At 42.4% G+C, this 23,398-nt stretch overlaps 2 protein-coding genes across 3 annotated transcripts in view; both read left to right on the top strand.

Annotated features, from left to right (window-relative positions):
- Positions 1 to 14,536, top strand: part of GRAMD1C (GRAM domain containing 1C) — an 86,208-nt gene extending 71,672 nt beyond the window's left edge. The window contains exons 12-18 of the mRNA XM_044914156.1: positions 1,057 to 1,199; positions 1,979 to 2,082; positions 3,589 to 3,765; positions 5,077 to 5,134; positions 7,341 to 7,451; positions 7,670 to 7,775; positions 12,878 to 14,536. Coding sequence (XP_044770091.1) covers positions 1,057 to 1,199; positions 1,979 to 2,082; positions 3,589 to 3,765; positions 5,077 to 5,134; positions 7,341 to 7,451; positions 7,670 to 7,775; positions 12,878 to 12,958 — 780 coding nt within the window. The 3' untranslated portion in view covers positions 12,959 to 14,536. The remainder of the gene's footprint in view (positions 1 to 1,056; positions 1,200 to 1,978; positions 2,083 to 3,588; positions 3,766 to 5,076; positions 5,135 to 7,340; positions 7,452 to 7,669; positions 7,776 to 12,877) is intronic.
- A 1,538-nt stretch (positions 14,537 to 16,074) lies between these two features.
- Positions 16,075 to 23,097, top strand: ZDHHC23 (zinc finger DHHC-type palmitoyltransferase 23). Of its 2 annotated transcripts, none has more exons than XM_021692410.2 (4): positions 16,075 to 16,291; positions 18,323 to 19,033; positions 20,793 to 20,960; positions 22,830 to 23,097. In XM_021692410.2, exons 1-4 carry the CDS (start codon positions 16,149 to 16,151, stop codon positions 23,095 to 23,097), a joined length of 1,290 nt encoding a protein of 429 aa, XP_021548085.1. In that variant the 5' UTR covers positions 16,075 to 16,148. The 2 variants fall into 2 exon arrangements, with proteins under 2 accessions (XP_021548085.1, XP_021548086.1); XM_021692411.2 differs by having other exon boundaries at positions 20,802 to 20,960.
- The last annotated feature ends 301 nt before the right edge of the window (positions 23,098 to 23,398 follow it).

Consider the following 23,398-nt stretch of genomic DNA (forward strand, 5'->3'; position numbering starts at 1 on the left):
AGTAGAGTGTATCTGTTCTGGTGGCTCAGTTGGTTAAGCGTCTGTCTTCAGCTGAGGTCATGATCTCAGGGTCCTGGGATTGAGCCCCACGTTGGGCTCCCTGCTCATTCGGGAGCCTGCTTCTCCCTCTCCTTCTGCCCCTCCCCCTGCTTGTGCTCTCTCTCAAATAAATAAATAAAATCTTTAAAAAAAGAAAAAAGAAAATATCTTAATGTCTGAACTAGTTATGTGATTGTGGCTTTTGTCCAGTATTAAAAGGACTTAAATTTTTTTCAAAAGATTTTTTCTTTTTTTTTTAAGATTTTATTTATTTATTTGATAGAGAGAGACTGCGAGAGAGGGAACACAAGCAGGGGGAGTGGGAGAGAGAGAAGCAGGCTTCCCGCTGAGCAGGGAGCCCGACGCGGGGCTTGATCCCAGGACCCCAGGATCATGACCTGAGCCAAAGGCAGACGCTTAACAACTGAGCCACCCAGACACCCCTTCAAAAGATTTTCAAACATTTAAGAAAAGTTTGGTATTTTGATATTGGGGTCTTTGATAACCTTGAAAAGATACGGTTAAAATGAGGAAGGATTGGCCAGCAACCACTCCAAATCCTGTTTAGGGAAAGCAGTGTTTTCTTTGGTTGTCCTTTTCCTTCACTTTTTTGGTGAAGGGTGATTGTTAAATTTTTAAGAATTTTGGGGTGGATCCTTGCTTCGTTCAATTGGATATTGAATTGTTCCCCTATCAGCAACATTTAAAATTCTTTATAAACTAATCACATACACAAGAGACTATATGGTTTCTCTCTCCTCCTCAAACCTAAAAGAAAGAAAAAAATAATTGTACAATGAAATGACAGAGAGGCAGCAAATACTATTTCTGTAGGTCCCATCTTCTCAATTCATAGATGGCACAGCCAACGTGGAGGCTCTTCTGGTTTGTATGTAGGCTTCTCATGTCTTTTATAATTTTTGAGAAGGAATTCTAGTTATATATATTCTAAATTGGCAATGAATTTGATATATTAAACTTGTACCTGCAAAAAAATTTTTAATCTTATTTTGGCAGACACTCTATAAAGAAAGTCGGGAAGCACAATTTTATTTGGTAGATTCAGAAGTACTGACACATGATGTTCCCTACCATGAGTACTTCTATACCCTGAACAGATACCATATCATCCGATGCTCAAAACAGAAATGCCGGCTGAGGTGAGCTATGATAAATGAGTGTTTTAGTCAGCCTAGGTGAGATTATATTCTGGAACACAGCAATCCTAAAATCTTAGTAGCCTTACACAACCAAGCCTTATTCCTTGCTCAGTTTACACATCCACCAATGATCAGCAGAGGGATGGGGTTCCTCACGCAAGGCCCATTGCTGATGGGTGCTTTGATATCCTGGAGCAACCCAATCCAGAATATGTGTCATTTCAGTTGCTACAGGAAGAAGGGAGAGTTATAGAACTGTGTTCACAGTCCAGTGACCAGAACTAGTCACAGGACTCTATTTAATGTCAAGGCGGCTGTGAGTTCTTGAGGAGCACATGGTGAACACATTGCTGCAATGGGAAATAAGAAATGGTGGTGCATCAAAGATAGTGATGGGCCACCACGTGCTTTGCCTGGTCTTAGCGAATATAGTTACTTTCACCTAATTTTTGACCACTAGGGATTTTTTAATAAAAGGCATTTAGAAAATTTAGAATTTATTTTGAGCCTTTATTGCTATTTAAGTAAAGAAAATTCAGGGCTAGAGAAAGAAAAGAATAAAATGCCAAGTACTTAGAAGGAAAATTTCATGAAGTTATTAGCAGCATACAGCAATTTTTTAAGAAATCATCATTAGTGAACAAATTTTCTTTTATAATCTAATGACTTTGAGTCTTTTTGGCTTTCCACTGAATATAATCTTACACTTAATTGCAATGTTAATAGAGCTAAATTCTTTCCTTTAAATAAATATTCTTCTTTCCTCCTTATTTTATTAGAGTTTCCACAGATTTGAAATACAGAAAACAACCATGGGCCATTATCAAATCTCTAATTGAAAAGAATTCCTGGAGTTCCTTGGAGGACTATTTCAAACAGCTTGGTTTGTAAATTTCTTGATTTATCTATTTTTGTAAAGATAGTATTTATTAACAAAACAGATTGATTCTTTATTTGGATTCATAGCTGGAACTAGTAGATGATATTGGATTGACTCCCACTGAATGGTTCTAACTATACCCCCCTAGGAATTTGAAAACGTCTAATTTTTTTTTTAAAGACAGAGAGAGAGAGACAGCGAGAGAGGGAACACAAGCAGGGGGAGTGGGAGAGGAAGAAGCAGGCTTCCCACTGAGCAGGGAGCCCGATGCAGGGCTCGATCCCAGGACCCTGGGATCATGACCTGAGCTGAAGGCAGACGCTTAACAACTGAGCCACCCAGGCACCCCAGAAAACTTAATTTTCATTGGTCTAACAAACACTTATGTTTATTATATGCCAGATGTGTCCTGTGTGCTTTATAAATATTAGCCCCTAACAACCCTGTGGAGTAGGTATTATTTTTTTTTCCATTTTACTAAAGAATAAATATTGAAAGAGAGAGAGAAGTTAAGTGACTTGTCCAAATCACACAGTTAGGAGCTATCACAGCCTCTTCAAAGAGCCAAGGAATCTGACTGCAGTGAGAGACTGCTTAACTTGATCACAAATACACACTTGTGCTCCTTGGTGCACCCCCCTTCTCCTGCAATCCTTATGAATGCAGCTTCCCTGGGTTTATGCAGGCCCACTTAGCAATGGTAGATATCATGTACGTGTATGGATTTGGTGACAGTGGGTACTAGACTGGGGAAGTGATGTAGTTGTTCTGTTTGAATATTCCTTAAAATAAAACATGAGAAAAAATATATATATACATGAATATAATTAATTCTGGTTAAAAGCTCAGGGTAAATTAAGTCTTCATCTAATTTGTTGACTATTTTCCTTGCTCTTCTCTCTTGGCTATTCTTTATTAAACTCCTAATCAGGAGCAAAGAAAATGAAATTCAAAAATTAGTTTGGCCACTGGATAATGAGCTTCTAATAAAAAATCTGGTGAAGGAAAGGTTGAAACAAATGACAAAAATGAGGTTTTTAGGTTGTTTGCAGATTTTCCTTACCAATACTTACTTTTTTGCAAACCCTTATTGAAAAGTAGAACTATTATATGCTGCTACTTCCTTTGATATTGACAGTCAACTACCACAATCTATCTTGGAAATCTTTCTAATGATCAATATAAGTGGCTAGCCTGTTGTTTTCATAACTGAAATCTTTATGTTAATATTTAATATAGCACATGGTGAATTTGCTCTGATGATCCCATCATTTATTAATACAGATAATTCTTCCTAGAATAGTGAAGCCTCATTATATGATCACTTTGCCGTCCAAAACTTTTTAAGAGTAAGGTTTGAATCTAGGCCATAAGAACCTAAGTAATAGTTAAAGAAAGTTACCAAGGCTTAAACAAAAACAAAAACAACCTAAAAACAAAACCCCTCCTGCCCCTATATCTTATAATTGAAGTTTCTCCACTATCTAAAGATTTTTTTTTCCTTCTTAGAATCAGACTTGTTAATGGAAGAATCTATGTTAAATCAGTCCATTGAGGACACAGGAAAACTTAGCAGCTTGCGAAGGAGAAGGCGAACATTCAACCGAACAGCAGAAACAGTTCCTAAACTTTCCTCTCAGCGTTCTTCTGGAGATGGGGGCTTAGATGCCAAAGGGGATATTTCAGGTAGCTGTTATCTGGTAAACAGAGATGGAAGATTTTAGTTTACTTACATGAAGCAGAATATGTGTCTTATTTATGGACACATCAGTTAGGAGGTCTCCCTTTTTCCTCTCCTTTTCTGATAATGTTTATCAAACTCTGAGTTCCTTAAAAATAACTAATGTATAAGTGTAAAGAAGCAGTCACAAAATGGCAGGCGTATGGCCAGTTGATGTATTTTATTGGGCCCACGTAATATTTTAAAAATTGGACATTTTTATATAAAAACTCCGATCTGACAGCTTTGGACTCAAATCCCTTCACAGCAACAATCAGTCAGAGCTTAGTAGTAGCTACTCCAATAGACAGAACATGTGCTCCCCAAGTCACCAGTCCCTACCACTGTCCCCGGCTGCTGGATGCTTCACTCATGAATTTCTGACCTCGCATTTATAGACATTTGGTTTCTATCCTTGAAAGTACTAAACTGATTATATGCTTTTAATCCTTATGTACTCTCAGGTCCAGCCCAACAACTTGCAAAGAAGAATTTGACTTTTACTATCCACACTCTCAATTTTGAAGACACCTTGCCTCTACTGTTACTCCTTCCCTCTCAGAACTATAAAACTGTCTTCCTTCTCATCCCTCTACATTATCAAATCCTCTTCTAAGGCTTATATCTTAGTGTGAATGTTTATCTGTGATGTAAGCTTAATAATGCTTTAGTTTTGGAATTTAAAAGTTTGGGCAGCAGAGAACAGGTGAGGATAATGAAAAAAAAATTTTTTTTTTAAGATTTTTTATTTATTTGACAGAGAGAGACACAGTGAGAGAGGGAACACAGCAGGGGGAGTGGGAGAGGGAGAAGCAGGCTTCCCGCAGAGCAGGGAGCCCGATGTAGGGCTCCATCCCAGGACCCTGGCATCATGACCTGAGCCGAAGGCAGATGCTTAATGACTGAGCCACCCAGGCGCCCCTAAAAAAATTTTTTTAAGGAGAGAATCGCTGTACATAAACCCAGCTCAAATATTATTTGCAGAGATGGAACTTAGCTAGAGATCATACATGATGCATTGAATTGCTTATTTTAGAGTAAATTAAATTGCAATGTAGGCCGAATTTGCAGGACTGGTACAGGTTTTCTTTTTGTAGATTTGTTTCTAATTAGTCCAGATATTAGAAACCAAAATGGGTGCAGGGAATTTACCCTACATCAAGTTGTCTTTACAACATGTAAAAATTTTCTTCTCCAGTTCAAGTGGAATTAAATTTTAACCAGTGTTTGTTAATCACAGTCCTGTTCTAATATATTTGTGTGTGTGTGATCTGCAGGAAAGAAAAAGGAAATGGAAAGCTATAACATTGCCCTTATTGTGGTGATGAGTATTTTGTAAGTATTTGTTTTGAATGCTTATTTTGCTTGTGTCTTCACTTATCTTTTAATAAGTTCCAAAAGGATTTGGATGCATTTGTATGTTGTGTAGAAATTGCCACTATTTGACTAATTTTGGTCTACAAAAACAATTTTATATGCTTCCGTATGATAGTTTTTGGTTTTCAGGAGAATTATTAAATTTGAGGGAATGCCAAGTACACATTCAATAAATGTTTTTTCTTTTTTTTTTTTAAAGATTTTATTTATTTATTTGAGAGAGAGCGAATGAGAGAAAGCACATGAGAGGGGGGAGGGTCAGAGGGAGAAGCAGACGCCCTGCCGAGCAGGGAGCCCGATGTGGGACTCGATCCCGGGACTCCAGGATCATGACCTGAGCCGAAGGCAGTCGCTTAACCAACTGAGCCACCCAGGCGCCCAATAAATGTTTTTTCATTAATTAATTAAGTAGGCTTCACACATGGAGCCCAACACAAGATTTGAACTAATGACGCTGAGATCAAGACCTGAGCTGAGATCAAGCATCAGACGCTTAACTGCTGAGCCACCTAGGCGCCCCTAAATGTTTTATTTGTTAAATTAATCTGACTTATTTCTACCATTACAGGTTTTTATTGGAAGTTCCCTAAATTTAAAGAGAATATTTATCTAGGGGCGCCTGGGTGGCTCAGTCGCTGGGCGTCTGCTTTTGGCTCAGGTCATGATCCCAGGATCCTGGGATCGGGCCCCGTGTCGGGCTCCCTGCTCGGCGGGAAGGCTGCTTCTCCCTCTCCCACTCCCCCTGCTTGTGTTCCTTCTCTCACTGTGTCTCTCTGTGTCAAATAAATAAATAAATAATCTTAAAAAAAAAAAAAAAGAGAATATTTATCTATGTAGGCTGATGAAATTCCCAATAGTGTTATTTTGCTCTATCTGATTAGACCAGTGATCTTTACCCTTTAGGATCACTTTCTAAAATGCAGATTTCTAGGCCCCAGACCCAGAGATTGAGTCAGTAGGTCTTGAGCAGGGATCAAGAACCTCAGAGTATTCTATAGGAATCTACTCAGGCAGACATATTTAGACGACTATTATCTATGTGGCTGTATTTGAGTATTGAGGTAGTCAATTAGATTTAATTGAATTGGTTCTGACTGGGTGATACACTCTTGGTGAATATTTTTTGGAAGGAAGTTCTCATATCAGCTACTTTTTCTAATTATGGATTTCAGAATGTAGAAAATGTTTGATATACCTTTGAGTTTTACAAAAGATTTTCATATTCTGCTTAAGTTGGTTTGCTACGACAATTTTGAATATTAAATATTATCAGTGATCTTTTATAGTACTATGTACTATGCAAAAAATTTATAGTCAGATGTTGAAATGTTGATCTAAATACCATTTTAGTGCCACAATTATATCATAGATTTGATTTTCTTGCTCCTACCTTAGTTTTCATTTTTTTAAAAAAATCCTCTTCTGGGCAGGTAAAGATGAATACTGCATATTTTTAAGGGCAAGCCAATATTTTAACAGAAAAAATAAGAGAGATATGATGCCACCTATATATTTGCATATATGTGTAATAAGAAGTATATCCATTCAATTGAAAGGCTGCTATGAGAACCAATAGAGTAAGTCCATTTAGCATGTAACATTTTATATATGATACCATTCATGTATATTTGGGATTTTATACTTCCTTTGTCTACATTGAACTAGAAGAAATTTTTCTGAATAGTAATTTAAAAAATTTGTTTTGGCTTTCCATGGGAGTAAGGTGCCTGTTCATCTATGTAAGATCAAGTCCATATTGATCTTCATTTCCTTTTTGAAGTGCAGCATTATGGGGTGTATAATTGCTTAAGCTGAAGGCACCCAAAAATAGATCTTGAAAGCTTACCTGGTAGATTTCTAAGCTGGTGGTCACACATCAGCACTGGCTGGGATTCCTCCCAGAGAGTAAAGATATCAGGGACAATCCCAACCGGCTTTGAGGACATTACTGTCACTCTAGTTACCTTTCAACTTTTTCCTGTCTATTTAATACCTAAATGTAATTATTTCATACAATAAAATAGGAGTAACTGATTTAAATAATAACAGTTGGAAACTAGTCTAGACAACATACATTTTTAGAGTTTTTGCGTGTATGTTCTACATGAGCTGTGCTTTGGGCCTGGATAAGAGTGGATTAACAGGTATGATTTGCTCTACCTAGTTTGCTGTTGCTAGTTCTGTTGAATGTGATGCTGTTTCTGAAGCTGTCAAAGATAGAATATGCTGCTCAGTCCTTTTACCGTCTCCACCTCCAAGAAGAGAAATCTTTACAGTAAGTCTCTCCCCTAACCTGTTATTATTTCAATAATTCTTTAGTTGTAGAAAACTTATTCTAGTTTAGAGATTTGGATCTGCTAACTGTTCTGTAGTCATAAACTTTTTTTGTTTAATTTTTTGTTTCGTTTGCAAATTTATAGGACATGAATGATTTTTAGAAATGAAAGATTAGAAGCTATTCCCCTGATTTTTAAGATTTTTTTTTTCTTTCAGTTTAGCCTCTGATATGGTGTCAAGAGTGGAAAATATTCAAAAGAAAAAGGATCAGGCCCATAGTCTAAAAGGAGTGCTCCAAGACTCCATCGTGATGCTTGAACAGGTAGGCAACTCTGTACCATAGGACTCAGTACTTTCATAGCAGTATGAACCAGTTGCTCTTCTGGTTGTGTGAGAATATTCACGATACCATTATTTGAAGAAACTCCCCTCCTAGAGGCAACTACCCTTGCCAGTTTTTGTATCATGCTTTTTATGTGTATAGTCACTTGTACTTTTTTTCAGAATGAAAGCATACACTGTTCCATATCCTCATTTTATAAGTAGTAATATATTTTGAAGATGTTTCGTTATCAGCATGTACATTTGACTCTTGAATAATGGTGGGGTTAGGGCTGCTGACCCCTGCACAGTCGAAAATTGTATATAACTTTTGACTCCCCAGGAACTTAACTACAAATAGCTGACTGTTGAGCAGAAGCCTTACTGATAACACAGTCAAGTAACACATATTTTGTATGTTATATGTATTATATACTATATTTTTACAGTAAAGTTAAGCTAGAGAAGAGGAAGTGTTAAGAAAATCATAAGAGAAAACACATGTACAGTGCTGTCCTGTAAAAAATCTGTGTACAAGGGGTCCCATGCCGTTCAAAGCCATGTTGTTCAAAGGTCAACTGTATACATCTACCTCATTCTTTTTATTGATACTCCTATATAAAAATTTATGCTTAATATTAACTCTTTTTATAGAAATGGTAGATACTGTATACACTGTTGGTTATTTTATCTATTAACCAATATCTTGGAGATGCTTCCATATTAGTATATAAAGGACTTCCTTTTCTTTTAACGACTGCATAGAATTCAGCTGTATAAATGTGGTATAATTATTTTACCAGTTCTCCACTGAAGAATGAACATTTAGGTTATTTTGATGTTTTGCTATAAACATTTATCTCTTGAACACAGTATCATCAACATGTGCTGCTCAGTTCCATGAACCAAAACTTAGAATTCCCTTTGAAAAATAAAGATTACTATTTCCATTATGATACAGTATATGCATAATTTTCGAGATTGAAAACTAGCGAGTGGTAGAAGAGAAGAAAACCTATAGTTCTAGCATTCAGGCAGTCACTGTTAATATTTTGTTTCCTCCCATCCTTTTCTGCTATGCATTGGTTTGTTTTTTAGAAGATCCATTTATTGAGCATTTCTCAGGATATCATGTGGGGCATTAAACTACCTACCTTCAACTAGGCATTTTTCAGTTGCACAGTATCTACAGCTCCTGGTGACATTCTCCACCCCCCCCCCCCCCCCCCCGCAAGAGTGGGTCATATTTGCACTTTTCCTCCTCAGCCTCCTATTTCTCTCAAGGAGAAAAGAGAGTTTTCCTCTCCTTCTATAACCAAATCTACAGATCTCCAATCGCTGCACCCCGTCCTCTTGTCCATGCCTGTCAGAGCATTGCTCTGCCTGTCAGGAGAGTCCCAGCAGGTGTTAGTGGGAGATTCCATCCGTCACCCTCCAGCATCTGCTTTCAGTCTCCCTCAGTCAGCTGGATCTTTCCCATCTGCACATAGCCCTGCTCTAGTCTCTCCTACATTAAAACACCCACACCATCCACATCCTTCTCTGTCTGCCCATCTCTCTTGCTTCCTTTCACGGTCTGGCTCTTTCAGAGTTGTCTGCTGTGGCTGTCACTACTTTGTCCTTCATAAGCCATTCACTTTTTAAAGGTTTTATTTTCACCAAAGTGACTCCTTCACATGGTTAACTTTTCTACAAGGTTTGTTCAGAAAAACAGCAGTCCCACTATATACTTTGCCAAACACAACAATCTTTAACTCTTTTAGTTTCTTTTTGTGTTTACCTCATATTTATAAACAACAAGCATGTATTGATACCTCTTGATTTTTCAGTTTTAGACAGATCTTTCGACCTCCTATTATGGAAGACAAAGGTTTTCTTTTCTTTCTTGTCCTCTTTTCTGATTCCCCCATCCTCCCAAGGAAGTTACAGTTTTGGTTAGTTCAGTATCCAGTGTTTGCTTTGTTTTGACTAAGTTTGCTATTCTGAGCTGAGCCATGGAATAAACCATGATTACTTTTTCTTTTCTGTGCTTTTTCTTATCCCTGAAATTGTCTTATGACAGTTAATTAGTTTATTGTATTATTTATAAGTATCTCATCTCCTAAAGCTCTGTTGTAGGCGTCTCCTCTCCTAACCTTTGTTCACCTCAGGTCTACTATGAGTGGAGCCTTCTGACTGGCTCCAGTCAGGCCCAGGGGCCCTCTCTGCAGGTGCACAGCTCTGGTCCCGGGGATTCCTGTTGAATACCTCCTCTGTTTCCTATATCCAGAATGGTTTACTCCTTTCTTTGAATGAAACATATCCTTTAGTAGCTTCCTAAGAAAGAGAACGTGGATGTAATATTTTAAGACTTCACTAGTGTGAAAAGTTTTTATTCTGTCCTTCCCCTTGATTAATAGTTTGGCTGGGGGTAGAATTCTAGCTTGGAAACAATATTCCTTCAGAGCATTTCTCCATTGTTTTTCAGCTTCCAGTGTTGCTATTAAGAATTCTGAGGCTGTTAGCATCCTTCATTCTTCAGTCTGGAAACTCATGCCTTTTAGTTCTGGGAAATACTGAGTTACACAGTTGATGATCTCCTCCCCTCCACTCTCTCTCTTCTGACTTTCTACGGCTCCTGTAATTCAGATGTCCGCCTTCTTTTGGACAGGCTGTCTAATCTTATTTTTTCTTTCCAGCTTCCATGTCTTTGCCTTTTTGTTCTGCTTCCTCAGAGTTCCTCAACTTAATCTTCACATTCTTATGTCTTTCAATTTTTGCTAACAAGTTTTTAATTTCAAAGACCTATTACTTTTTTGAATTTTTTTTTTAATGGCACTGTGATCTTTTAAAATGACTATGTATCTTCATCTCTCTGATCATATTACTGATGGTTAAAATTTTTCCCCTTCTTGCCTACTCACTTTCCATCAAGATCCTTTCCCTGTTTTGATTTTTATCCTTAGAGTAAGAGGATTTCATTAGATGTCTGTAGTCCTTGGTTGTCAGCTTGTGTGGATCAGAAGCTCCTAAGCTCTTAATGTGGGTTGGGTTGGTGTACCCTGAACTTCTCTGTAGATCTGGCAGGGCTATTGGTTGAGAAATCCTGATATCACTATCTTTAGGTCTTTCCTCTTAGATTGGTCAGTTCCCATAGAGGAGCAGCTGAAGGATTAAGGGCTGCCTGCCAGCATTTTAGAAGCAGAGTGAAAGTAGAGGGATGGAGGAGGGCAGGGCATAGAGGGATGGTCTCAACACTTTTTTGTATAATCCTCATTTTTAGTCCCTTTCTCTTTATTCCGACTTCCAGAGATTCCTGTCAATTCCTGAGGCTTTTGAGGATTCTTCAGGGTAAATGTGGTTGGTTCTCAGCTTTCTCCACAGTTAGTTTAGGATTCCACTTTTTTTGGTCTGCTAAGTCATCCATCTGCTTTCTAGTTTCCGATGTTGTGTTGCTGCTTTTGCTGTTTCTGTTCTCCCTGTCCTCCTGGATTTATGCCTTAAAAAATCCCTTTATTGTGCTTTTAGTGGGGTTTCAGGAGGGAGCAAAATTAGATGCCTATATTTAAGCCACTTATTTGCTCTTCACCTCACTCCTGCCTTGTTTTCTTCCCTCATATCTTCCAATGATATTGCTCAAGCTAAGGTCCCCAGTGACCTCTGGCTTTAAAATTAATATACCTTTTTTTAGTTTACATCTTACAGTGTGAGCATTTGACAAGAGCTGACCACTCCTTTCTTGAAGCGTATCTAATCTTTCCTTCTTTAAAACCATAAAAAACCCAGCCTTATTGTGATATAAATGACATACTATAAAATTCACCTTTGAAAGAATTCCTAGCATATTCACAAAGTTGTACAACCATCACCACTGCCTAAATCTAGAGCATTTTTATCACCCCCAATTGAAACCCTGTTCCCATTAGCAGTCTCTCAGCTCCTACAATCACTAATCTACTTTTTATTTCTATAGGTTTGCCCATTCTGGACATTTCATATAAATGGAATTATATACTATATGGTCTTTGTGACTTGTACCTAGCATAAAGTAAAACTGCTTTTTGCTGGTTAAAACCATCTCCTCTCCCTGGCTAGAACTCCAGGCTTTCTCCTCTACTTCCCTTTAGGTGGTCTCATCCACTCCCCTTACTTGTGCTACACATGTCATTGATTCCCAAACCCATCTCTCTTACCGGACCTCTTCCCTGAGCTCCAGGCCCACGCAGTCACCTGCTGACTTGGCATATTCACCTGGATGCTAAGAGGCCACTACTAATTGATCATGTCCAAGACAGAATTCAGTTTTCATCCTGAGCCAGACTGATTCTCCTCTAGCTGACGTATTTCAGAAAATGACACTGTCATCCTCCAGTCAATAACTTAATGCCTTGTGGAAGTATATATTTATATATGTGATGACTTGTTTTAGTTCTGTATCCCTCACTAATCTGTAAGCTCCATGAAGGCAGGGATAGTGCCTGTTTGGTTTACCATTGTGTATACCCAGTGCTTAGCTTAGTACAGACCCAGCATGTAATAGATAAACAATTAACATTTACTGAATGAATGAACAAATGAATGAATATAAAAAAGCATAAAACATAATTCTTGCTCTCAAGTTGCCTATAATTTTATTAGAGAAATCAGATGTCCATGTGTATTGTTAAAAACTATAAAAAAGTATAAAGTGTCAAGTAAGTAGTAATACTTTGGGAGTTTAAAGGCAGGATGATTAGGGAAGGTGACACGGAGAGGGTGGGGATGAGTAAGTTTTAAATGGCTGAAGACAGGCGTGAGCATAATAGCAAGCAGAGGCCTGGAGGGAGAACTTGAGTTGTTTAGGGGATAGTGGAGAGGCCAGTGCAACTTGAGAAACCATTTAAGAAAACCACCTGCTGGGAGGCAGAATGCACAGCAGGAGAGTGGGGAGAAGAGCAGCACCACAGTGGACAGGAAGAGCTCCTTAGCAGTCATACCGACACGAACCCTGAGCAGCCATGTGTTATATAAATTCAGTCTTATTTGGGCATCAGTATAAACAAAACTATATTGAATATAAACTTTTGGCATAAAAATAAGAAAAAATGTAAACAAACTGATTTTGAAAATTAATTTTGTTTGCAGTTAAAGAGCTCACTCATTATGCTTCAGAGAACTTTTGATCTACTAAATAAGAACAAGACTGGCATGACTGTCGAAAGCTAGTGATCTCAAGGTCTGAAAATGTAGAGACACTTGGAACTAAAAGAAAACATCTTAAAGAAAACCAGAGGATGAAGGATTTTAATTGTCACAGGAACATTTCCACATTTTCTCATTATTGGTACTTCTAATATGAACATTCTTTTTAATAACATTAATTTGATAACTAGTTTCTGATGGCCTTACAATCCATTCTTTCACTTCTTATACATAATTCTAAGCAGTGAATTTCTCTAGTGAAGCATGAAATATGTTGTGGATTTGAATTTCTGATACAAAAAGAAAATGAGACACTCTGAACTGATTTTTACAGTGAGGTTTGAAGTTTGATGCTTTATCTGTTAGCACAGAATCAGTAGGTGTCCCATAGGCTGCTTTCCCAGTTGAGATACATTCAAGAGGCTAAAGAAGACAATAGAAGAATAAACCTCTTTATCATTACTACTTTTGAAGGACCAATTTTCAGGCATATAACATTTCTAAGTTTGTGTACTGTAAATATTACAATTTCTTCACTTATTTAGCATGCAAATTCAATAGTCCAACCTTTTGAGTCTGCAAGTTGGTAATTATTATCTGAAACGTTCTTGAGCCATGTTGTATTTTTCTGAAGAAATGGTTGTTTCTTCTTCAGGTAGCTATCAGAGGTGAGATTATCTTGCCCCTTCATGTATCAAATGACAGAAGAGTCAGTTCTGGAAAAGGAAACATAGGATACCAACACTCAAAATGAAGAACCATGCTCTGATTTTAAGAACCAGAGGGTTATGTTAAAATCTGGACATTTAGTGACAGATCAGATGAATACTTGAACTAAGCTTGGCTTCAGCTTAGCACTCTTTTATGGTGGAAGTGAAACACCTGGTTGAAAATAATTTGTGGATTACTTTTCAGTAGCTACATATGTCTTCATTTATTCATTCATGTGTGCGGCTTGTTTCAGCTGGTAAGTTATAACCAGACACAAACTTTCGCTCTTCAATAAAAACTTTTGGGGGCACTATGTCCCAATACTAGGGCACTGACTGAAGTTTGAAATCAGACAGAAGCTTTGGCTCTTTCATGAAAAGTTTTTAGGCATATATGTCTCAATACAAGTGATGTCTTTGGAACAAGAGAAAGACAGTGCTTAATAATTGGTATATATTCTTACTGTTTGGACAATGCTTGCCTTTAGTTAAATGTTTCTTTCTTTCCCCAGAGCCACAGGAGATAGCTAAAGTCATTTTTGAGAATAAGTACAGGGAAAATGGATTTCTCTGGGTGATTCCCAACAAACCTACCTTGGGGGTACCAGTGTACTTACCTGGGGGTTTTTTGATTTATGAAGTGTGGCTGTGAGTGAGTCACTGGATTATAAACTTGAAGACTTTGTTCTCTGTTAAATTCACAAAAAAGATCAGTCGCAAACAATATTTTTGTGGTGTTTCTGTAAAACTTGTACTTCATAAATATACCTCAAAGAAAATTACCAAAGTTGCTTTATAGATTAAGACTAAACATGTATGTATGCAGAACTTAATTAATTGCATTTGAGCCCGTTACGTAAATTGAGTATCAATAAAACCCAAAATGTCTTGAGTTGTAGTTTTTTTTTTTCTGTTAAAAAAACCCAAAAAAACGCAAATAACTAGAAACCTGCTATAGTGAAAACGTGTATATGGGCCTACACTCTTTAAAAAATTTTGTGCAAAAATAAAACTCAAAGAGGACTCATTTCATTTCGAATATGCAGACTGTTGGAACAAAAGTACTAGTCGGCCTGCCGGTCGAATGTAGAATCTGCTCGCCAGAAATCATGAAAATGAACAAGCTTTATAAATGAACAGATCAGGGACAGCGATGGGCCTTTAAGGGAAGGCTGGAGAATTTGGGGGCGGTACCTCGGTAACAATTTGCGGTGGAGATCTCCACCTAAGCTTGTGGCCGGCGTCCGAATGAAGACTGGCCGACCCACGGGTCTCCGGTGCTTAGGAAATACTCCGAGTTGCCGGGTTTCCCGTCTTTCCATCGGCACCTCCCTCCGGCCCAGGGCTCTGGGGTTGCCCCGCCCACGTACCGCCCGCAGCCACCGGCGGGGCCGCACCGGGGCCGGGCGGGGCGGAGGTGCCGGCCCAGCCCTAGGCCCCGCCGCCGGCACCCACTCCCAGGTGCCGGTCCTCAGGTCCTCGCTTTCTCCCGGCGCCAGGGCCTCGGGCCGGGGGTGGGGCCTGACCGGCGGGCTCCACCGGGCGCCGGGCGGTGCACGTGCGGGCGGGCTGGGATTCCCGGCGCCGGGGGCGGGGCACCCGGAAGCGCGCGCGGACTTGCCACGCCGAGCCGGCGGGCAGGAGAGCGGCGGGGAGGCGGGCGCGCTGCCCGGGCTGCGGCCGCCTATGCTCACAGGTGGGCGGCGGCGGAGGCGCGGCAGAGCGGAGCCGGGGTCTCCGGGACTCCAGCCGTCATACAGAGAGCCCAGCGGAGCAGAGCTCGGAAGACGCGTCCGCGCCTCGGGCCGAATCTACCCTTCTCCCCTCCACCTGGGCCTCTTTGCCTGCAGCCGCACCTCGGCCCCGGAGCGCAGGTAACTTCCCTTCCAAGGTCATTCTTTGGGCGGGGCGGCGCTCGCGGCCCGCCCACGTCCTCACGGTCGGCGGGGGCGGGAGAGGTGCGCCCTGCGCGGAGCTGGAGACGCGGGGCTGGACGGCGACCCCGAGCGCTGCACCGGCGTCTGGTGGTCTCACCAGAACCGGGTGCGGGCGCCGGCCCCGGCGGCACACGCTTTTCTCCGCCCGCAGCCCAGAGGGTGAGTTTCCACCTGCACACGGGCTTTGGGCAGGGACCGCTCGGCCCTCCCCATCCTGCACCGGCAGGTGAGCGCAGCCGCCCGCGCCCCGGCTGTCTAGGCCCGTGTGGTCGGCTGTCACCATGGGAACCGCTGGTACCCAGACGGCGCCAGCCCTGGTGGGAAGGGGCTGTGAAGGCGGCTGGGAGCCCCTAGAGCTCCGTGTCTGGCCGAGCCGAGCAAGAAAAGCCTGATGAAAATGAGACTCCCCCTCCCCCTCTTTCCTCTCCTGTTTGATTTCTCAGGCGTTGGCGGATAATCAGAGGCGTGGATGTGTTTACAAGATGTGAGTCGTGTTTTCACCTTTACCTACTGAGTGCTTCCTACACCTCGTGGTGACAGGTGGAAATCGTGACACAGAAGGGCAGTATGAAGCCAGTGAAGAAGAACAAAGCGGAAGAACCTGAATTGGAGCCCCTGTGCTGCTGCGAGTACATCGATCGAAATGGGGAAAAGAACCACGTGGCCGCTTGTTTGTGTGATTGCCAGGATCTCGATGAAGGGTGTGATAGGTAAGGGCAGAGCCTTTCTTGAAGTTGACCCCACTGGCTCTCTTGAGAACTACCATGCTTACTTTAAGCTTAGCCATCCAGAACACTAGAATTTGCTCTTGATGCTATTCCCAAGGATCTAAAATTATGAGTTGTCTTCTGTGTCAGGTGTGAGGATTTTATGAAGGTAATTACTCAGTGCACAACTGCGCAGCTATCTATTCCTCTCAGTTTAGTAGGGCATTATTATTTTTCACTTCAAGGGAGAAGATGATGGAGAGAACAGGCAAATAAAGGGATAGTGGCAAGTTAAATGTATAAAAAATAAAGTGCAGACCAGCAGAATCTGTACTTTTAAAGTGAACACATTGGTACCAGGACATTCCTACATTCTCAGTGTTCTCAGTATCTAGAGATCGACTACTTGAGGCTGGACTGCACCTGGCCACAAAGGGTTGAAAGGTCATGTTCTTGCTGTTGGCATTAGTCTCACCCCTTGTCCCTGGGGAGGAAATCCAGCCAGGGGGCATGTCCCTGCGCTGGACTGGCTGTTTTCAGCATGGGCAGCAACACTGTCTTGACTGATAATCATCGTATTTGGCTTTTATTTTCACCGTTATCCCAAGTCTTGGAAACTACTATCCAAAAAGATGATTTTTAACATCAGAGAAAAAATTTTGTACCAAACAGTAATAACGAGGTTTTAATCCATTTTCTAAATAATTATATACTTAAAATTGTTGCCCTATGGAAAGCACAATGTGGGAGGAGAATAAGAATGTTGGAAACTTGCTTATCCCATTAATGATTACTTCCGGTTAAAAAAAGTCACTGTAGTGGCACGTTGCTGACTTAGAGCTTGGTGCATTCATCTAGATGTGAAGAGTGTCTTGGGACCACTGTAGTTTACTACCAGAGCCCTGAAGGCCCTATAGACCTTTTGTAATTCTTCCTTGATAGTGTCTTTAGTCTTTTTTACAGGTATTTTTAAATGGACTTAGTCTAAAATCCATACGGAGAAAATGGAGCACTCTGCTTTAATGAATGGAAAAATGATGCTGTTTCCATAACCTCCATCACTCGAGACCACAGCTCTTCCATTAACCTTCTAACTCTTTCTGTCTGCTAGCCCTTGAGACCTGGGCCGTCCCTGAGCTCTCTCGCCTGCTCCTGCCATACCCTTCCCTGGAGATAGGCTCCCAGTCTCCCCTCTATCCTGCTGCTCTGTGTGACTCCCATGTACTTACCTCCTCTCATGTCCAAGTTGTTGCCTTTTCTAAATTGTTTGTCTACAATCAAGAGTTACTGTTCCTTGTCGTGCTAGCCTAAGTGTGCAAACATGTCAACAAATACTGTGCGTCCACGAAGCTCAGTCATTTCGCTCTGACTAGTTTGCTCTCCACTCTTCCTGCATGAGGAAGAGTGGAGAGCAAACTGCCTGGCCCTGCTAGACTGGTGACTCCCCGGGCACAGGACGGGTTTGTGCTGTGCACGTGCCGCTCCACTGGAACGCCTCCCTGCCTCCCCCCACCCCCCACATGCTGGCCTGCCGTCGAGGTGGGGCGCAGATGCCACCTTTTTCACAGCGATCCCTCTCACGACTCCACCCGGCAGTGTCCACTCCCCTTTGAGCACACCTTACGGAGTTTGGCCACAATAGTTCACCGGGCGATTTTGCTGCTTTGTCTCTTCTCTGATCCTTCCCGAATTCCCATGTTGTCTTCATAACTAGATTATGAAATTTTTTTTGAGGATCTTAAGTCTCTATACTCACCCAAGTCTAAACAGTACTTGTACAGAGTATGTGTGTGTATTCCTGTGTTTGCTTCGTGGAGAAATAGTGTTAACTGTTAGATTTCTAAACATTGTCTTCTCTTTCGTATCAAGTAAATGCTGTGTGATCCAAAGAGCTCGTGTTTAGTGGTACAGAAGTAGAGTACTTGGCATTTAGCCTCTTTTATCATTTCTCCTGCTGTTTAGCCTACAGTGGTCCATGGTTTTGAATTTAGCAAACCCGTGTGAAGTGCCTTCTCTTTGTGCTCTTCTGACTAGATGGATGACATGTAAATCCATGCAGCCAGAGACTTGCGAAAGAATCATGGATACTATTTCTGATCGCCTCCGAATTCCTTGGCTTAGGGGAGCCAAAAAAGTTAACATTAGCATCGTCCCCCCGCTCATCCTCCTGCCCGTCTTCCTCCGCGTGGCTTCCTGGCACTTCCTCCTGGGGGGGCTGGTTTTGAGCTCCCTTCCCGGGCTGCTGCTCTGGTACTACTACCTCACCCACAGGAGGAAAGGACACACTCTGTTTTTCCTGAGCCTCGGACTCTTCTCTCTGGGCTACATGTACTATGTGTTCCTGCAGGAAGTGGTCCCCAGAGGGCGCGTGGGGCCCACTCAGCTGGCTCTCCTTACCTGCGGGTTATTTCTGATACTCTTAGCCCTGTACAGAGCCAAGAAGAATCCAGGCTACCTCAGAAATCCAGCAAGCAAGGACAAATCTGTCAGCAGTAGCCAAGTTGAAGGCCTGAGCAGAGACGGGCTGGAGAAGACCAGAGGGCTCCCCGGCGCGGGATCGTCGGGCAGTCTAAGCAACCGCACCCCGAAGGACGATCTTAAGGGCTCTTGCAGGGTGTTGGCCGGAAGCCCTGCCAAGGCGAAGGAGGACTGGTGTGCCAAGTGTGAGCTGGTGCGGCCGGCCCGGGCGTGGCATTGCCGGCTCTGCGGCGTCTGCGTCCGGAGAATGGATCATCACTGTGTCTGGTATGCTGGAAAGATTTGGAGGCTTGCAAAGTGTGAAGTCCCCTAAGACCCTGGCCCTGTTTGATCTTCCTTTGTGCCATCCTAAAATTTCACTCCTTCCCAGCTTTACACCTTGCAGATATTCGTGGGCTGGTATGATGTTCCCACTTAGTCATCTGCTTTCCCAGTTCCACAGATGTAGTTCCTTCAGTCATTTCCCGAAGGGCTTTGTTGTTGTTGTTGTTGTTGTTGTTGTTGCTATTTTGCTGTTCTCTTCCGAGCCGCCCCTCAGTGACTTTCTCCTTTGTAAAAGAGAAGTATTTGCAGGTGAGTGACGTTTTTTAAAAAAGAATTGGATCAGAACCAATCTAGGTATATTTCCCTGGGCGGTGCCTTTTGAACACGGAGCTCAAGAAAGTGTTCCCATACTTGTAGGTGACTTTGTCCCCTTGCCGTACACCCTTCATCATTTTGATTTCTCCTAGCCTACATTGTTGAGGTAACGCCCTGCCAGGTAACTCCCTATTTTGTTATTTGCTATTCGCAGAGAAATGGGCTTTTTTAGTGCCTGCCACCTGGCCAGTGCCTAATGAGGACACAGAAGGCCCCTGCCATGTGAAACGCAACTTTGAAAGATAATGTTGCTGCTTCACGGAGTAAATCTAAAAGGGGGTAGCGTTTATTCAGATGTGAATGCTGTAAGTAGCATGTTTCCTACTCTCTAGCTCTTCGCTCTCAAGGCACTTGTGGTGAGTGAAGTATGCTTTTTATGGCTAGGATTCCGGTCATGTAGCATACCTTCTTCCCCACATGGGAGGGGACGTAGGGGACAGAGAGGGTGCAGGAGGCCAGGAGGGCCTTGGAGTGGACCTCAAGCACAGGGATACCTCTTTTCTGGAGCTTTCTTTAGGAATAAACAGGTATTTTCACTTTTAGATTTTAACTTCTGAGACTCTGCATCATGTATTCTTGTGTGCGTGCGTGTGCGTGTGCATGTGTGTGTGTATGTGGTGGCCCATTTACAAGAGTTGGTTTGCAGAGGGCCTGATAGCTCTGAATAAAAAGCTCTCTGCCCACTGGGGCCTCTTGGTGTGCGGTGGGCTGGAGAGATGCCTGTACATTCCGCCTGACAAATGGCCACGAGACAGAGCTTTCTCCCTGACAAGTAGTCTGCGTATTATCGAGTTGTTCTCCACCCCACAACACATTTCTAACCTCTTGGGATCTTTGTATTAATATATGTATTTAACATATATTTTCCCATAGTGTGTAATACTTTCGGTTTTTTAAGTTTTCCTAACTGATACCAGCCTTTCCTTATTGTGGTAGTTACAATATTAACCCTCTTCATGGTTGGGTAATAGACTCGTTACGATTGAGAAAGATTTGTTAGCTGGGTTCTGCTTTTTACTTAGCTTTTCCTAATGATACGATTTCACTTTGGAAGGAGTGGAAAATATAAGACTACACCTCTCAATGGGCAAGTTTTTAATTCCCTAAAGTTGAAAAATAAGAGAACTTACTTTTTAATAACTGAAATTCACATGATCTCTGTTTTGAAACTTTTGTGTTTATTATGTGAGTTGTACGGAGAATGTTTTTTTCCTTTTTCATTGAACTATAGTGGATCTACAATGTTATATTAGGTTCAGGTGCACAGCACAGTCGTTCAGCGTTTATATTCATTATGCATTGATCATCAGCATGATAAATTTAGCTCCCGTCTGTATGAAGAACTTTAAAAAATATTTGCTTTTTCTTCCCCCTCTGCTGTTTTGAGGATAAATAGCTGTGTTGGAGAATCAAATCATCAAGCATTTATACTTGCCCTTTCGATCTTCTTGCTCACCTCGGTGTACGGGATAACATTGACTTTGGACACCATTTGTAGAGATAGAAGTGTCTTCACAGCTCTCTTCTATTGTCCTGGAGTTTATGCAGATTACAGGTGAGATGTGACTACCAGAGCACCGAGGCCCAGAGACGAGGGAGTGGGCATTGCTATTAATGCAAGGGGCCATGCTTTGCTGCTAGGTTAGGAGTTTTCAACCAAAACATAGGACAGGTTATTGGATGCTGGGTATCTTTGAAATGGCCAACAAAATTGTGTGTTTTTCTAGGGTGATGGCAAAAGGATCCTTGACCCTTACAGAGTGAGGAACTAGTACCCTGCAAATAGGCCCGGGTCACTCGCATGACCACTGGCATGCCCCCCGGTTAGCAGTGGTGAACCAAGAGCTGTAAACTGAGAGTCCCAGGGGATATGTGGGGTCTGTTTTGTCGTAAATGATCATGGCAAGTCACTTGATTGCGGCTTTCTCGTGCTCTTTAGCCCTATCTTGATTTATTGCTTCTGACCCTTTTGTGGAGCTCTCACAATTTCTATAACATTTACTTTTTAACTTCCACTGGTTTGTCCTGTTCTACTTTTTAAAAAAATCACCACTCATGATTACTGTGGTATCTAGGTCAAAATTTCCTTTGTTAGGTTGGGGCACATTTATATATTGTGAAGATCTCCATGCCTTGTCAGAAGCTGGGGTTTTGCAGCTTTGGGCCCAGCGAGCCCCTCCCCAGATTGCTGCGGGCCCCCTGCCTGGTTTCTTTGTGCCCTCCTCCTCTCCTTTTCCTCTGATGCGGATGCTGTTCGGTATCTCTGGCCAACCCCTCCCCCACTCCCCCAGTCTGAGCTAGGACAGCGCTGCCCCCAGGGTCCTTTTTTTTCTTCTCACTCTGTTCTCAGAACAATCCCTGCTTTACCCACCCAGCGCCCCTGTGAAGGTATTTGCTTATTAGTCTGTGGACAGATCTTCCATTGCCATTATAGATCTAGATATTTGTGGGCATTATTAGAACACACTGGTCCTCCTCCTCCTCGGGGTAAGTTCCTTTTATTTTTCTATATTCAGAGTGTTAGTAGGTTGTGAAATTCTGCAGTCACACTGCGCATGATAAATGTCCTAACAGCAGAGCACGTCTGTATGTCACTAAGCATGAATTTTGTGGACTTTCTGTGGGCCACTGATGTGGAATGAGGAACACAGTCCGCCATTGGTACCCACCGTCTGTATAGGTGCTTCACGTCACCCTGTTGAGCCCTGGTGTTCCTCATCTTTATGGTGGGGTAATCATCTCTGAGTCCCTTTCAGCTTAACAAATGAAGATTCAGGATGGGTTCATTTCCAGCTAACTCATTTGCAAATGTTTGAAAATAATCATTTGGCGGACATTAGTCAGCCTCTCCTCCTGTCTTCGTCAGGAGCTGAAAGGAGCTTTCTTGTCCTGTGTGATTCGGTTTGGCTGGAAGAAGCTGGACCGGAAATGTGACGGTGCTCCTACATAGAAGTAAAGGACTCGCGTCTCCCTTGTGTTCACCAACGTTGTACTGAAAAGAGTGGAGACGAACAGCTTTAGCACCGTTCCAGCTTCCTGGGGGACGTTTATAGCACGTCATGGTGCCTTCGTTTTCCCCTCGGTTAAGAATTATTTAGGAATTGTTCATTCATCTGATAGCTTTTGAATGCTGTTATGTCAGGCGCTGTGTTGTGTGGGGGATACCGAGTGCAAAAATGTCCTTGCTATTCTAATATAACATCCTAGGAAAAGAGGCAGCAAGAATGACAGCATAAAACAGGACATGAGTAGTCACAGGTTAAGCATTTTGGTGTTCTGAGGGTAGAAAAGCATCTTCCAATTGGGAGAGTTGGGGAAGGCACCAGAGTCCTTGGTGATGGGTGCTGTGTGTGTCAGACGTGAGGATGGTGCCGGCTTTGTGGCTGAAACGGTCGGCATCCTGACCCGCCCTTTGTCCTCCCAGCTCCGCCCTGTCCTTCACCTGCGTGTGGTACTCCGTGATCATCACGGCGGGCATGGCGTACATCTTCCTCATCCAGCTGATCAACATCAGTTACAACGTCACCGAGCGGGAAGTCCAGCAGGCCCTGCGTCAGAAGACGGGGCGCCGGCTCCTTTGCGGGCTCATCGTGGACACGGGTCAGTACAACCGGGGCTTCCTGCGGAACTGGCACCAGTTCTCCACCCTGGGCACCGCCCCCTGCCACCACCCCGCCGAGGACATTGTCTGAAGTGCCTTCTGTGTGGCTCTGTGAGGGGTGGCTCTCCCCTCTGTGCCCTCCCAGTGTACCCGTCGGCGTCCGTGCAGGATGTTCGCTTTTATCCCCCGTTTCTTAAAGGCTGTCTAGGGCCATGCTCAGGTTTAGACACAGGACTGGGAAGAAATGATTTTTTCTGACTTCACCTTAAGAGATTTTTATATCGAAGCAGTAAAAGTAGAGTCATTCTTTTCCAGTCACCTTGTTCACTAACTCAGTCACCAGGAGCGGGAGGGGATGCAGATTGCTAATGCACAGCTTGATAGAAGCCATT

The sequence above is a fragment of the Neomonachus schauinslandi genome, chromosome 1, assembly GCF_002201575.2.
Source record: "Neomonachus schauinslandi chromosome 1, ASM220157v2, whole genome shotgun sequence".
In the NCBI taxonomy this organism is placed as follows: Eukaryota; Metazoa; Chordata; class Mammalia; order Carnivora; family Phocidae; genus Neomonachus; species Neomonachus schauinslandi.